At 42.4% G+C, this 16,525-nt stretch overlaps 2 protein-coding genes across 3 annotated transcripts in view; one reads left to right on the forward strand and one right to left on the reverse strand.

The window, feature by feature from the left end:
* NOX4 (NADPH oxidase 4) overlaps positions 1-16,525 on the forward strand; it is a 152,697-nt gene that overhangs the window by 62,207 nt on the left and 73,965 nt on the right. The window lies entirely within an intron of this gene.
* On the reverse strand, positions 5,221-6,190 carry LOC132492934 (transcription factor MafG-like). The gene has a single exon (XM_060102764.1). The coding sequence runs from the start codon at positions 6,108-6,110 to the stop codon at positions 5,622-5,624; it is 489 nt and encodes a 162-aa protein (XP_059958747.1). The 5' UTR covers positions 6,111-6,190; the 3' UTR covers positions 5,221-5,621.

Here is a 16,525-nt window from a genome sequence, read left to right on the forward strand (position 1 = left end):
ATTTAATATTCCCCATTGATGATAGAAGTTAAGATTTTATTCGGTTTCTAACAAAGGTAACTGAGACAGGGACCATATGTTTAAAATATATGCTAAGATATGCAAATAAAATTGAACAAATTATGGGGGAGAGACCAGAAAAATAACTGGTGTCAAAGTGCTAAGGTTTAGGGATGAGACTGTGCTGGGATTGGAACCGCTGTTAAATTTGATGTATTAGTCAAGTTGAAAACTTGGAAACCTTGGCCAAGTTACTTCATCTTTTTGTACATTCATTTCTCAGTGTAATATTGTGATAAAAGCAACAGCTATTCACACATTTATGAGTTTAAATGAACTACTACAAATAAAGTATGAAGAACACAGCCTGGAATGTGAAGTGTCAGGTACATGTCAATACATGTTAGCAAGTATTATGATTTTTATTTTCAGTGTGAACTTGCCCCTTGAGAACATGTACTTGTGAAGATGGTTAGGACAGAAAATTTTGTATTTAAAGGATAAAACAAGCAGAAAGGAAGTGCCAAACGGTTAGAGAAAAAACATAATTTATTTATCCAATAGCAATTCTTTAAAAAGAAAGAGAATTTTTTGCTTCATTTGCTCCAACTTTTGCATTCCGTTTGTGTATAGCAAATTTATTTATCTATTTATTTATTTTTAATTTGTCTTCCAGTTTTATTGAGATATGGCTGACATATACCACTGTAAAAGTTTAAGGTATGCAGCATAATGATTTAGCTTACATACATCATAAAGTGATTAGCACAATAAGTTTAGTGAACATTCGTCATCTCATATAGATTCAAATTTAAAGAAGTAGAAAATAAATATATTTTCCTTGTGATGAGAACTCATAGGATTTACTCTGTTAACAGTTTTCATATGTATCACACCACAGCGTTAATTATATTTATCATGTTGTATATTATATCCTTAGTACATATTTATCTTATAACTGAAAGTTTGTACCTTTTGACGGCCTTCATCCAGTTCCCCCTCCCCACACCCCACCCACCTTCCCCTGGTAACCATAAATCCTATCTCTTTTTCTTTGAGTTTGTTTGTGTCTTTATTTAGTTTTGAAGTATAATTGACCTACAGCAGTATGTTAGTTCTTGTTACCCAACATAGTGATTCAATATTTCTATATGTTTCTAAACGATCACCATGATAAGTCCAGTTACCATCTGTCATCATACTAAGATATGACATAGTTATTGACTATTTCCTAGATTATTTTTTTTTCTCTTTAAAAGGTGTTTATTGATCATATACAAAATAAAGAAAACCTTATATATCACAAACATACACTATGTACAGCAATAAATACCCGGGGCCCGGCCCAGTGCCGCCCCTCCTGGACAATAATTTAGCAATAAATACTGCACAGGGCAGGGAGGGCGCGAGGCCGCCGCCACCCAGGTCAGCCAGAGTGCTCCAGTGGGGCCCCTCCCCACCTGGATCTTCAACAACCCCCGCCCACCCCGGCAGATCCCAACGTACCCACCCCACCTCCTGTCTTCAGCCCTAGGCAGGGCAGGCAGGGTCTGATCAACTCTGCTCCGCCCACCTCTCAGCACCAGGAGAGCAGCAGAGCTGGACACACTGGACATCCCTTGTCCTGCTGCCCTAAGATGCCAGGAGAAGGCTTTCTGTACCCACTCCCGTTTGGTTAAAGGCTTCAGATTGAGGGGATGTGGGGAAGGGTGGGGCTGGGACATGAGGCTGTTAGAGGGGTCCCCCTTCACAGGTCATCGGGGACGAGCTCTCCTACACTCTAGCTCAGACTGAAGGGACACCCACGTACCAAGGCTGCTGCTGCAGAGTGGGGTGGAAATGTGTGCAACTGGTCCAACAGGTACAGCACATGCTCAGGACACACGGGCCAGAGCAGGACAAGCCATCAGTCTCGAGGGCACACCCCTGCCTCTTCCCATCTGCTTCAAAACCAGACAGCCAAAAGGACGGCGAAAAACGGCCAGCAAGAATTATTCAGTGGCTTCTGGAGGAAAAAATCGTTAATGTGTTGGTTCCTTTCACCAAACCACAGCCTAAAAAAGTAACTTAAAAGATCCTAGAGCGGAAATAGTGTTGCAGGCTGTGGCTTCCCAGCTGTGGACGGAAGCTTTGGCCAACCGGCCACCCCAGAGAGGGAAGTCGCAGGGACAAGATGGGGCTCGACCACCCATCCCAAAGCAGGCTGCAGCTGATCAGAGCCGTGGGCCCAGGCACCATCAAGGCTACTGCTGCTGATCAGGGTTATGCCCAGACCTGAAACCTGGACCAAGAGTAGAAAAGCCTCCAGGGAGGCCTGGCACCCGGCAGAAACCAGCACAACACACAGCAGCCACAACCTCTCACCTGCACAAATGCAGTGCCGCCTGGAGCAGCAGCCAAGAGCCATGGGGAGGGCTCCCTGGGGCCATACTCTGGGCAGGAGCTGACCTGTTCTCAAAGGGTTCTCCTCTGAAATCTGAGTGTCCATGTTGGGATAGGGAGGAGGTGGGCAAGGGCAAGGTGTGAAGGAAGGTGCACATTATGGTTTACTTAGCGGACAAGTTTGGGAGACTTGGCCTCGGCCAAAGCCCTCAATTTGCTGTGTCAAAAAGTTGAGGAGAGAGAACACAACACACTCACAGTAGGAAAAACGAATTAACGAGAAGCAGAAAGACGCCAAACAGTCACATGTGGAAACAGGATCTACTGTCAATAACCAAAGTGAAGGGGAGAAGGGGCAGAGCAGCCCCAGAGAGACTGGCTTGACGGGAGCAGGATGCTCCCCAGGCCCGAGGAACAGTTGCTCCAAATCCAAAAACCTCGAAAGGAAGTATAGCTTCACTAACTCCAGAAGCGTCTGTAAACCAAACCAAGGACCTGCAATTTCTGTTCAGCACATGCCCACCCTCAAACCCTCCTCTCTCTAGGTCTACAGCATGGCAGGGGTGCACAGAGATGGAGGACCACCTCCCAGCCAGGATAAAAGCGGGAACCATACTTGGACACAGGGAGCCTGTCCCTTCCCCTGTCCAGGACATGGCATGATCTCTCTTTAGGGATTCTTATGATGTGATTCCAACTTGCTGCTACAAGAAACATCAACTACTCTCGTCTGGACCTTAGGTAGACAAAGCCAGACTGCAGGGAGGCAAAGGGAGCCACTAAGTGATTCAGAGTCAATGGTCAAAATCTCTATTGCAGGCCAACCTGGGTACTGCCAGGAATGTCTCTGAATATCTACAGCCAAGATCAGCCCATCAAGACAACAGAAGTTGACAGCACATCCTCCCTCCTATCCCACAGGCACACCGTAAACTCTGGGATGAAGATTCTGCTGTCCACAAGGTTAAACCCTGCCTGGCCGCATTGTTTTTCTTTTCACTAGCCCACTTGTCTGTGCTTTTTCAGGGGTTCAGGGCCCCCAGAGAAGCCAACCAGTAACCCCAAGGAGTAGCCAAGCCCCACATGGCCAGAGCCAGGGCAGTAGCCTCTTGGGGGACAGGCACCACAGGCAGCCCCATCACATGCCTACGAGCAGCTGCCTGAGCCAAGTCTGGGAGACTTGGCTGCCTCACCGAGTGGCCAGGACGGGGAGGTGGGCTCAGCCCCGGGGAAGCACCTCCACAAGCCAAGCAGTGGATCCCTGGAAGACACAGACCCCAAAGGGAGTTGAAAGAAGGCCCATAGCCAAGAGCTGCCAGCATGTTCAGGGGGAGAGGGGGGACGGGACCTGGCCCTGGAGACTGTAGCCCTTGTCTGGCACTGGTGGAGACCCCCAGGCCCTCAGGCAAGGAGAAGGGGCTGCACCAGGTGGGCCCCGAAACCACCTGGTTCTGCCTGGGAAGCACCGTCCCACAGCATGGAAACAGTTCTGGGATGAGTGGGCCGCGGGCCCCTGGGGTTCCCCTGCTGAGACCCAAACAAGACCCACCGGAACAAACCCCAGATTGGTGGCTGGAGCCCAAACACATTGACTGGAGGCCAGAAGGAAGACAGTCGGGGGCAGCTTGGCCCTGGCCTGGCAGGCACCCACAGTGACTCCTTGGTCCCTGCAAGCCCCCACCCAGGGCCAGAGACGGTGGGCAAGGAAGTAGTGAGGGGGCGGGAGGGGGGCCCAGGATGACCCCCAGTTTCACCTACCCTACCACTGGATCAGCCCAAGCCTGAGACACATGCGAAACCAAGGGTCAGCAGAGGGGTGTGGCAGAGCCCTGCATCTGACCCCCCAGGGGCTTGGGGTGGGCGCCAAAGCAGAAGAGGCTGGGCTGGAGGCACAGACATCCCAAGCTCCACTGGAGCAGGCGCAGCCTGGCACTACAGCCCAGGCCTGACAAGCCAGCAGAAGCAAAACCACAACCAAATCCAAAAGACAAACACGGGAGAACAGACACAAGAAGTGACACCCACAGGTCAAAGGTCACCAGAAGCACCAGCACGTGACGCTGCACAAGACCTCACCAGGCACAGACAACACCACGGCACCGGCAAGAGACAGAAGCAGGAAGGGCAAAGGATTAAGTCACTTTCGGTACAATTGCAAAAGAGATAGCAAAGAGGACGTCAGGACGCGCCTTCTGGTCACTCACGGCTTGGCTTTTTTTTTTTTGTCTTTTTTTAACTAAGTTTTATAAATAACGTCTGATAACTCTGTGTATATAAAAACTAAACTTCAACAGCCACAAAGACTTGTCTGTAAGTTTACAAGAAAGGATGTTTTTTTCTTTTTTTAAACTAGCAAAGTTCTATTATACTTTCTTCCCTTTTCTGTTTATACAGTCAAATGTTCTCACTTTTTTTTTTTAAAGACAGTTTTATAAATACTCTGCAGCTTTTTTTTTCTTTAGCTTTTAAACATATAATTTAATAACTTCGTAAAAGGAACTTCTCTCTTTTAAATAAAGGGCTATGTAACCACACAAATAGGTCATGTAAACAGTGACACGGGACCCATCGCAGGACACTGGACACACCCTTCACGTACGCTCACAACCAGTGATTTGGTCTTGTTCAGTGCAACACGTCAGGTGTGAGTGCCAAGGCCCCCGGCCCACAGCCACACGACACCCCATCCCTGCCAGTGCCAGACCGGTGGCCCGCCTGTCCAGGGCCCTCAGGGACAGCCTACTCTGCAGAGCAGTGCCCGTCTATGCCTGCAGGCCGAGCTGAGAGTGAACTGCCTGGCCCCCCGCTAGCCTGGCCGCTGTCAGAGCCTGTGGGCCATTCTGCAGCGAGAACAGCCTCTCTCCTGCCCTGCAGCCCTCCCTGCTCAGGGACACATGTGCCCCAGAGCACCCGGTCAATCTTTCTCTCTGTCCACTCCCACAGGCCGACTCTGGACTCCAAGCCCACCTGCCCATGGTACAAAGGGGGCGGGGGCGACCCCACGTCACCACCAAACTGACCAATCCCAACGTACAAAACACACGATGACAACGACGAGATCAAAGGGGCTCAGCCCGGCGCCCCTGGGGTGCAGGTTGTGCTTTGCAGGGAAGGGAGGAGGTAGGAGAGGAGGAAAAGAAGAGAAGAGGAAGAAGAGGAGGGAGGGAGAAGGGGACAGGGCTGCTGAATTTGCCATGTGCCTACTGGCCCCTTGCAGACCCGCCTGGGCAAGCGCGTCCCTACGACCGGGCGTCCGTCTTGGACTTTACTATCGTGATGACGCTGGTGGCGGCCACCTTGCCAGGGACGAGGGGCCCCAAGCCAGCAGCAAGGGGACCCCGAGCTGGCGCCACAGGGCTTCGGGCCACGGTCCTGGCGAAGTTCTGCAGGGCCTCGTACTTGGAGCGCAGGGCATCGAGCTCCAGCTTCATGCTGGCATTCTCCGAGGCCAGCTTCTCCACCTCCTGCTGCAGCTCTGCCTTCTGCTTCTCCAGCTCCTCCTTCTGGGTCACCCGCTTCACGCGGCAGCTGGCGGCATAGCCGTGGTTCTTGAGCGTGCGCCGGCGCTGCTTCAGCTGGATGATCTCCTCCTTGGACAGGCCCCGCAGGTGCTGGTTCAGCTCCCGCACTGACATGGTCACCAGCTCCTCATCTGTCAGGCTGGTGCCATTCTCTCCCGGCTCCCGCTTCACCTTCAAGGCCTTGTTTCCTTTATTGGGGGTCGTCATAACCCGAGGGCACAGCAAGCAGGCACTCCACCACACTGCGGGCCCGGCGGGCCGAGGCCGGGGCGGGGTGGGGCGGGCGCTCCGAGGCCGTGCGGGGCTGGCCGCGCGGGGTCTCCGGGCCCAGAGTAGGGGCTCGCCGCCTGCGCGGGCCGGGCCGAGCGCTCTGGGAAGGCCGGGCCGGACCAGGCTTGGGGCTCCGGATCCTCCTCCTCCGCCGCCGCTCCACAGCTTTCCTAGATTATTAATTATTGAGGAAATGTAGTTTGGTATCTAGTGAAATAATTAGCAACATTCCATTTTATCAAGAAAGATGGCAACATTGGCCTACCTTGGAGACAGGTATAGTATAGTAGTTTATAGTCGTTATAGTAGTTTACAGTAGTTTACAGTAGTTATAGTATATATATATACTATATATAGTATAGTATAGTATATATGTATACTATACATACTGTAGTATATAGTATAGTATATACTACATATATATGTAGTATATAGTATAGTATATATGTATACTATATATATATAGTATACATATAGTAGTATATATATAGTAGTTATAGTAGTTTCTCCAATAGTGATGATAGACACCCTTCCATCTGGTGCTGTGTGGGCTGCAGGTGACAGTGAAAAGGGAAATGTGTCACCATGAGTAACAGTGGAAACTTAGTTGCCCTCATGAGATATAAAACCAACAGGGACCTCGGAGTCCTTAGGTCATCAGGGGCCAAGTAGCCATGTCACACCCTTCACTCCTGTAGCATATGCACACCCTACAGGGTGGCTGAATAAGATTGCCCACATTCTATTAGGACAGCAGGAAGCTTGGGGAGTAAATCTGATCAACAAACATTCAAGTGTGATGTTTCAGCTCAGTCAAGAAGCCATTTTCATGTGATTGAATCCACTACAGTCAGAAGCACAGTGCTTTAGTTCTGATAGTTGTAAGACATGTTTCTATTTCTCTGCATCCCTACATCCTGTAGGCATAAAGTTGGGAACATAAAAAGAAGGGGGAGAATGAAAAAGGGAGAAATACACAAGTAATTTTGTCTTGATAGAGTAGTTCAGGAAGTTTGGCCCAATCTTGGGGGTCATATGAAATTTACTTCAGAAATTAACCTTTCTTTGTGTTTGAACTTTTTTCCAGGTTTATTGAGGTATAATTGAAAAATGAAAATTGTATATATTTAAGGTGTACAACATGAGACTATATTTTGAAAATCGTTTCTTCATCATAGCATTAAGTAGAGTATATGGAATAAGAAAAGAAGGCAGTTGCTGAATGTCAACTACAGAGAAGAGAGGAATTTTTTATAAAAATGTTTTTCAACATACACAAAAGTAGAGAGAATAGTATAATGAACTCCCACATTCCCATCACCCAGCTTCAACAACAAAAAAAGAAGATTGTTTACTTTTTAGTATATATTCTGTCACTGAAAACTTTTATGTTCTCTCGAAACAGAAAATCCAGGAACTTTTCACCTGTGTTACACACTGAGTAGATGCTTCTAGATCTAGTCTCTTTCAGCTGGCCTAGAACTTTTTTACAGGGCAAAGGAGAAATAAAATAAAGTGTTGTGTAGAATCTGAAAGGCTTTAAGCAAATGCTTTATGTGGCCTGGTCTGCTTCCTGAAAGCTGATTGGGGAAGAACTGTGATAACCCTGAGCTGGCTTGAGGCACAGATGGGAGGAAAAGAAAAGAGGAGAAAGGAATGTAGGGAACAGACAGAAGAGCAGCAACTGGAAATAGGAGAGAGAGCTAAGAAAGGGACAACAAATTACATGTGAGGTAAAAGGTAGTAAATATTCACACAAATGACAGGAACTTTAGAATTCAGTCCCAACTCTGTCACTTATTAGTTCTGTCTGTGAGTGGATCTCTGCTCTCATCAACTCCCAAATAGTAGTATTTGGATATGAATCAAAAGAAAAGGTAGGGATAGCAGTCTAAAGATAAAACAAGCTAAAATGATATAAGAATTTTCTCAGGTACTTTACATTTTGTTGTGTGAATGAAAGAAAGACTGCTTACATTTCCCCCCCTCCACCCCATGGAATCCTAAGGTGTAAGAATAGGAATAACAATACATTATTCTTGGAGAAAGAATATTGGTTTAATGACTACTTTGAGAAATAGGATGTACTTGGCTGGGTGGGGAGACGGAAGAGCTTCTCCTCACCTCAGTGAAGCGCTGTTAGGTATACAGTCCTCCTGAGTCTCCTTATTTATGAGCAGCTTCCTACAGCAAAGGACCATCACCCTGACTCTAAAGGAGGTCTGGTAAGTCCTCAGCACAAGGGCTCTGTGTCCAGTACAGGCTTGTTTCAGAAGATTCAGGGTTAGAGTATGTTGGATGGAGACAAAGAAGTTGGATGCCTGGGATTCTGTATCCGTCATAGTTTTTCTTCTTTCTTACTTTCTTCAATTAAGAAAAGATATTTCCTTTTTCCTTCTGCTTCTTCCAGGCCAGTCTTCAGTTCTCTTCAAGGAACATGGTTCTCTGAAAATTGTCTAAGAAAAACAAGAAAGAAAAGACCTAAAATAGTTTGGAAAATAGTGCTTAGTGTATATCACTTTTAAAAATTCATAGTTTCTCTTACCATATTAATGGTTTTAAGACATTCTTTAATAAATAATCCCATTAAATTTTATTCACCCATTTATTTAACCCTTTTCTACTTTCTCACTTTTAGATCTTTGTCTAAAGAGACTAATCTCTTTGCCCTAGAAACCAACCACAACTTCTTTCACTTATTCACTCTCCAAATACCATACATTCTCTTGACCTTTTCCTTTTATAAGACCCTGTATATTCTCTTCAGCAATTAGTGCCCTTAAATTACCTTTTTAATAGCTGTCTTCCTCCTAGACTATAAGCTCCAGGAACCCTTTCAAAGTTACGTTCATAGCACAGCATCTGGTACACGGAGTAACGCAATATATATCTGTTGAAAGAGTGAAAAATGCTTAATATATAATTAGTGTTTGGGACTTACCTTGAGAAATACTTCATAGCTGGATTGTCTTTTCCTCCCATCTCTCACTTGGAAGGTGAAGCCAGAGAAAAGGAAAAGCTAGAGGATTTAAGGAGAAAGAGGAAATGCTTATGGCTGATGTGGCTCTCAATCAAAGAGCAGGCTTCCAGTCAGGTTCTGAGTCTAATCTTTAAGGTCATGATGACTATTTCTCTTTAGCTGATAAGAGGAATGGGAAATGTACTTATGGTGGAGGTAGTTTGGGTAGAACCACCAAAGACAAAGGGAAACAATTTACTGAGAACATCTGGTTAGAGACAGCAGGTCAATTTTTCACCTCCGCTGCCCCATTCTCAGGGCTAACAATGGAAAATTACTTGCTCCTAATTTCTGTTGCTTATTTGACAAATGTTATCAATATATCTTAGGTTTGCCTAGCAACCTGCAGGTCAAAATGGATCTTGACTTTGCAAGTTTAGGTTTTGTATTCACATTTATCCTTATTTTAAACATCATTTTTTGTATGTTTTGATCATGCCGTATTAAACCTCAAATAAAGTTTTAATTGCTTTAGAAAGAATTATATCTCATAGATATTTTAAATTGCAACAATAGTTGGCTTCCAAAAGAAATTTTAAGGCAGAGGAAGATTCTTTTCACCAGACCATCTGTGTACCTTGTACTTTGTGTAGGCTTAGGAAATGGTTTATAGCCCTCCCACATTTGGGGGGATTGCTAGCTGTCTCACTCATACCATGCCCCAAGGGAGTCTTTGTTTTTGTAAGAGGGAAAAGAGGTGAACGGTACTGCTGCCTGGAAATGAATTTGTAAAGCAAAAATATTTCTAAGCTAAATTTTACATTATGCTATTATGTTAATTTACTGTCTTTTCCTGCCATTTCCTTGTTTTTGTCCAATTACTTCTGTTTGACACTTACATGTAAAATATATGCTTTTCAAACATTTTCACTGGATAGTTTTAAGGGTTCCTTTGAAATAAAACAAAGCAAAACAAAGTGACTTCCCATATGCCAATTCCCACTAAAATTGTATACACACCCCATCTTTGTCAAAGATAATAGTACCTACTAACTAATTAAATGCCTAAACAAACTTTGAAAATATTATATTATTTAGTTCTACCATATTTCTGTGAGATGTGTATTGTTAACTCTCTATGATGCAGAAAATAATGTGACTCAGAAATATTAGATAACACACAACTTATTAGAGGCACAGGTGAGATAGAAACACAGACTGCCTGGCTGAAAGGTGTATTGTCAGCTATTCTGCCCTGTCTCTCTCATGCCTCACCACCTAGCCATGTTCAGGGCATTCATATTTCTAAAACGCCTATTGCTCTTAGACATACTTGTTGGAGTCAATAAAAAAGAATTACCATTTAAAAGAGAAACTTACTGAAACTATAAAAATGTATTTTCAAGAGAAATATGAAGTTGAAAGTTTTATATTGCCCACACTACTAAGCTCTTCAAATATTGTGGGGACTTGAAAGCCAAATTCCCCTGCTAGAAAAGTCTAATATTTACTTTAATATATTGTGTCAGTATAAGGAAAAATCAGGTCTATAAAATATACATTGATCCCAGATTCAGTAGCTTGAATTTCACCTCATTTTTTAAATGGAGATGAAGCTTTTACAACTGAAAATAACAAAAAAAGTTGGTGCAAAGATAAGGTACAGAAGCACTATAATATTTTTCATAATTTCAGTCAAAGTAAGGCTAAGTTTTGACTACTGATTTAATTAGGAACTCAAAGGTTGGACTTTTCATTGCTTAAAGGGCTTCAACATTTCTTATACTTCACATTGACTTTGCTACACATGGAAGCCATGCTAATTTGGTGGGTGTTCCCAGAAAGTTGTGATTGTTTTCTGCAGTAGCACTTGCATTCTCTTGGGGTGTAACCAGCAGGAACGTTTGCTGACAAGGGTTGTTGGAGAACAGAGGGCACTGTACAGTATTAGACCATAGACTTTGAAATCCTGGACAGCTGGGATTGGAGACCTGAATACCCCACTTATTAGTACTGTGAATTTGGACAAGATAATTAACACACTTACCTTTGGTTTACTTCTTTATAAAACATGGATAATAATAATAACTTCTCTATGAAGCTTTGAATATGAATTAAAAAGATATAATCAAGTGCTAAGCATGGTGCTTGGCACACAGTATGTTCTCAGTCAGTTAGAAGTTGTTTTTGTTGTTGTTTTTCTCACTCCAATCCCACAATTAAAAAAAAATTTTTTTATCGGAGTATAGTTGATTTTCAATGTTGTGTTAGTCTCAGGTGTACAGCAAAGAGAATCAGTTACACATATACATATATCTACTTTTTTTAAAGATTATTTTCCCATATAGGCCATTACAGAGTACTGAGTAGAGTTCCCTGTGCTATACAGTAGGTCCCTATTAGTTATCTATTTTATATATAGTAGTGTGTATATGTCAATCCCAGTCTCCCAATTTATCCCTCCCCCCGCTTCTCCCCTGGTAACCACAAGTGTGTTTTCTATGTCTGTGACTCTACTTCTGTTTTGTAACTAAGTTCATTTGTACCTTTTTCTTAGATTCCACATGTAAGCATTGTCGTATGATATTTTTATTTCCAATAATGAGTGGACAATCAAAACAGGATTAACCTGATTTTTTTTTTTTTTTTTTTTTTGCTTCCTTCTCCAGCATGAAATAACTGACTAAGCTCTGGCCATAGACGGGTTTAGAAACAGTCATTTGGGGGACTGATGATTTGCCTCTTGTGATTTACTAGCCCGTGGGATGAAGGATGTTTCAGGTTGGGTTTCCAGGGAAACAGACTGGGAGTAGAGATTTGCGTGCCAGAGGTTTGTTGGTTAGTGTGCTCAGATCAACACCCGGTAAGGAGTGAGGGAGACTAAGGAGGCAAGGCAGAAGTTGAACTGTGATATAGTCTCCACAGAGACCTCAGCAGCTCACACAGGAGATCTGCAGGTAAAATGATAGTTCAGAGTTGTCCTGTCTTGAAGTCAGGAGGACAAATCTTTGTACTCCCAAATTACAGTCATTGGGTTTGACGCTTAGACATGGATGGGGAAGAGTTTGTCTGTGGATGGTAATTCCTGAGGAGGGTCTCAGAAGTAGCTCTCAGCAGGCAGCACTTTCAGCAGCTGGGAGATTGGGGAAATGAGTGTTTTAATACTGAAAATTGGGAAAAGGGAGAAGGGAAGAAGCCTGAACAGTGCACCACTGTTTCCACTACACACAACACTTAGATAGATGTATTTAAATTTATATATTTATATACATTTATATACCTATAAATATATAAAAGGTGTATTAAAATATAGCTTTTGTGAGATAATTCTATTTTTAAAACTTAAACTTGAGACACATATAAATTCTAATAGTTTATCTAAAGTTATTGAACTTTAAAAATTTGTAGTCCAAACAGCAGATTTACTTGTTTCTTTGCTGTGAGGGAAGGAGGTATCTAAAACATAAATTGTTTAAAGGATCAAAAAAACCAAAGTAACACAATTGATGACAAAGTTGGAACCAAAATTCAAGTTTTCTGATTCTTTTCCTTCTTTAAACCTTTATTGACTTAAAACCTGGGTAGATTTTTCTTTTCTTTTTTTTTTCTTTCTTTTTTTTTTTTTTTTGACTATGTAGTTGATCTCTTAAAGTGTTTTCTAGCTGTGTTCTGTAATTACCAAACTTTGGATTTTCTGCCAAAACAAATGTATTAAGGTATGCTCTCATCTAATTTGATGTGTAAATCAGAGATGATTTTAAAAAGCCAAACTTAAGAAAGCATGAAACCTACTGCTTACTACAGAATGTAACATCTCTGTATTTAACTGAGGTAGATATTATTTATGTTTATTAATATTTTTCATGGATTCTCAAGTAAAGAATGCAGAATCTGCTTTTGTATAGTAGTAATTGATTGAAGTTAGCATATATATCTCTGTATCCTTTCATTATTATTTTTATTCAGAAACACACATGTGCTTTCCTGACATCTGTATTCTAAGTTGTATGATTCATTATTTTTAAACTCGGATAACCTGATTTCACATATTTTTCCATGAGTCACAGGAAAGTCTAGTTGTTAGTTTGTTACTGTCTGTACTTTTGCATAGCATGCCTGCACTTGCCATCATTTTTCTGATTTTTGTTTTTCATCTCTCAACCAGTCACTTTGGGAATAGTCCTTCCAGTTTTCAATGAAAACCAGACAAGAATAGCCATGGATTTCTCAAGATTGGCAAACTATTTTTGTTATTATTTGTTTAATTCCATGGGTTTAAATATAACCAGGAAGTCTGCATCAGTTGTTTTGATCTTGGGTCTTAATCTCATCTATTTAACTCTTAAAAATTACTTTTCTCTAGGGTTTCACAAATCTTTTGCTTGGACAATTTAGAAACTCAGCTGGGATGGATGATACATTAGCAAGGCAACAATGTTTCTTAACCATAGAGCAGGCACAGTGGTGGAAATTGCTCCAGGAGGTCACTAATGTTCAGGAAACTTAACAGGGCATCTGAATTCTCTGAAAATTAGACATTATCTAACTGCTCTAGTTTGACTTTTTTCCAGGGGAAAACAAAATATTCCTTTGGTGCCTAATGTGATCCTGCATGATAAATATGAACTTAAATAGGTCAATGTATTCAGAGCAAACCTGTTGTTTAATATTAAACTTGGTTTATTCAATTGGTATTTTTGGATGCCTCCTTTTACCTAGACACCAAAGAGAAGATGATCAATAAAAGCTCCTTTCTTGACTTAACATCTCCTTTCTGCTACTGCCCCATTTCTCAGTTTTTCCTTTCCTCTTATTCTCTGTTAAATCCACCAACTTTGCCCATACCACTCTACTTAAACATTTCCGAGGTGAACAGAGACCATGTTATTGCTAGGTCCAAGGGTCATTTCGCAGTCCTCAGTTGGACTGACCTCTCTTCTCCATTTGGCACAGCTGATCACTTGCTTTATCGACACCCTGCTTTCATTTTGCTTCCAGAACATCCGCTCACCTAGTTTGTCTCCTAGGTTGCTGGGTACTTTTACTCGGTCTTTCTTTTTTCGCTATTCCTTGTCATTCCATGACCTCTAAATATCAGAACACTCCAGTGTCCTTTCCTTGAACTACTCTTCCTCTCCAGCTAAATTCATTTCTCTGGTGATCTTTCCTATTGATGTATCTGTATGCTATCATCTCCCAAATTTATATATCTGGCCCAGGCCCCATCTCTGAAATTCAGAATCCTGGATCCAATCGTCTACCAGGAACTTCCACTTGGATGTCTAATAGACATCTTATATTAATATGTCTAAAATTGAACTAAACTTTGGCCTTCCAACCTATTCCACCCACCGTCTTCTCCCACTTCAGTTAATGCCAACTCAATTGTCCATGTTCCTCGGGCTGAAAACCTGAACATCATTCTTGACTTTTATCAGTTTTTAAAAATATAGGCAAAAATCCATCCACAAATTTTCTTAGCTCTACCTTCAAAATATGTCCACCATTTCCACTGTTGCCAACCTGGTCCAATCTACTACCATTGGATAGCCTTCTGACTGCTCTGCATCTGTCTGCCCTTACTCAGCTACCTTTTTTTTTTTTTACATCTTTATTGGAGTATAATTACTTTACAGTGGTGTGTTAGTTTCTGCTTTATAACAAAGTGAATCAGTTATACATATATATATGTTCCCATATCTCTTTCCTCTTGCGTCTCCCTCCCTCCCACCCTCCCTATCCCACCCCTCTAGGTGGTCACAAAGCACCGAGCTGATCTCCCTGTTTAGCTACCATTTAATCTTAACAATCTGCCAAGGTGATTATTTTGAAATGAAAATCAGATTATGTCATTTTTCTGTTAAAAAAACAGGCAGTTGTCACCTTGAGCTATACTTGATATCTGTTGACTTGTATCTGTGTGAGTGTGTGTGTGTGGGGAGGGGTGTGAGTGGAGAAGGGAAGTCAGAGGTCAGAGTGTCTGGAATAGACTAAGGAAAAGGAAGGATGGTAGGAAATAATGTCAGAGAAGTCATGAGGAGTCAGATTATGTAGGGTTTATATGACACTGCAAGGGCTTTGGTTTTTACTTTGAGTGAGGAAGGAGCCATTGGATGGCTCTGGGTAGAGGAAGGGCATAACCTGGCTTAGGTTTTAACAGGAGCACTCTGGATGCTATGTTAAGGTTAGATGAAGGGCAGAGCAGAGAGACCAGTTAGGAGGCCATTGTGGTCATCCACCTGGGGTATGATGCTGCTTGGACCAGGATGGTGACAGTGAAGCTGGTGAGAAATATCAGGTTCTTAATATATTTGAAAGAGTTAGCAGGATTTCTTGATAGACTGGGTATGGAATGGGAGGGAAATACAAGAGTTAAGGTTTTTATTTTATTTTATCTTTATTTATTTATTTATTTGTTTGTTTGTTTGTTTGTTTTGTTTTTTGGTCTGAGCAACTGGAGCTGCATTATCTAAGATAGGGCAGGCCCTCCCTATCAGATTCTCATCTACAAAAACTCTCATTCTGATGAGAATTTGTAGAGCTCAGTTTCGGATATGTAAATGTGATATGGCACTTAGTCTACTTTTATCAAATATTTCCTGAGCAAATGAATGACATCTCAGCCCTACTTTCCACTGTACAGGTTATTCCTGTATCTTGAGCCCTTTGTCCCACCTTTACTTGTCCTACTTGTGTTTGGATTTGTTGGAGCATAGCTGCCTGGCTTGTGCTTGGGGTGAGGTAATTTGGGAGTCAAGTTATCCCATATACAGACATGAACACTTTTCTTCCCTTTTTTAAAATTATAAGTCCAACCTTAGCTTTCTTCTATTGTCTGTGAGGTCTCTGAGACCTAAGTTTTCCCAATGAGGTGTGAGAAAGATGGGCTTGCTTCTCGAGGTGATCCCCTTTATGAAGGTTGTGTGATTTCAGCTTTGGAATTTTTTTCAGTCAGTTCCCTAAACCACCATGTCACCCACATTTCGTCTTTCAAAATGTGTTGACACCTCTCTATTGTTGTTATCATTCCCTGTGTCACCTTTGATATTGTCATGTGTATTTTTATATTCATAAATTGTTATTTCAGTGTTTTGTTTTTTTTCTTTTGAGGGAGCTGAGATAGATGCACATATTCCATTGAAGTTAGCAAAAATGTCACTTACATACTTTTCCAGGATCTTTCTGTTTAATATTTAGCATTTTTTTCATGAAACTATACAAGTAAACACTAACTTTTTCCTTCAAGTAAACCAGTAAATATTGAAATGTTATACCTGTCAAAATGTTTAGAGTCACGATGTTGCACTAATTGTGATGGATTTTGGGCTCCTGGCTCATTATCTCCTCTCTTACTTTTAGAACAATCCTCATTGTGAAGTTACATGAGCTCCTA

Source organism: Mesoplodon densirostris, chromosome 7 (assembly GCF_025265405.1).
Source record: "Mesoplodon densirostris isolate mMesDen1 chromosome 7, mMesDen1 primary haplotype, whole genome shotgun sequence".
Classification (NCBI taxonomy): domain Eukaryota; kingdom Metazoa; phylum Chordata; class Mammalia; order Artiodactyla; family Ziphiidae; genus Mesoplodon; species Mesoplodon densirostris.

Coding starts and splice junctions, on each gene's coding strand:
- LOC132492934 (XM_060102764.1), bottom strand. CDS start 6,110: ATGACGACCCCCAATAAAGGAAACAAGGCCTTGAAGGTGAAGCGGGAG.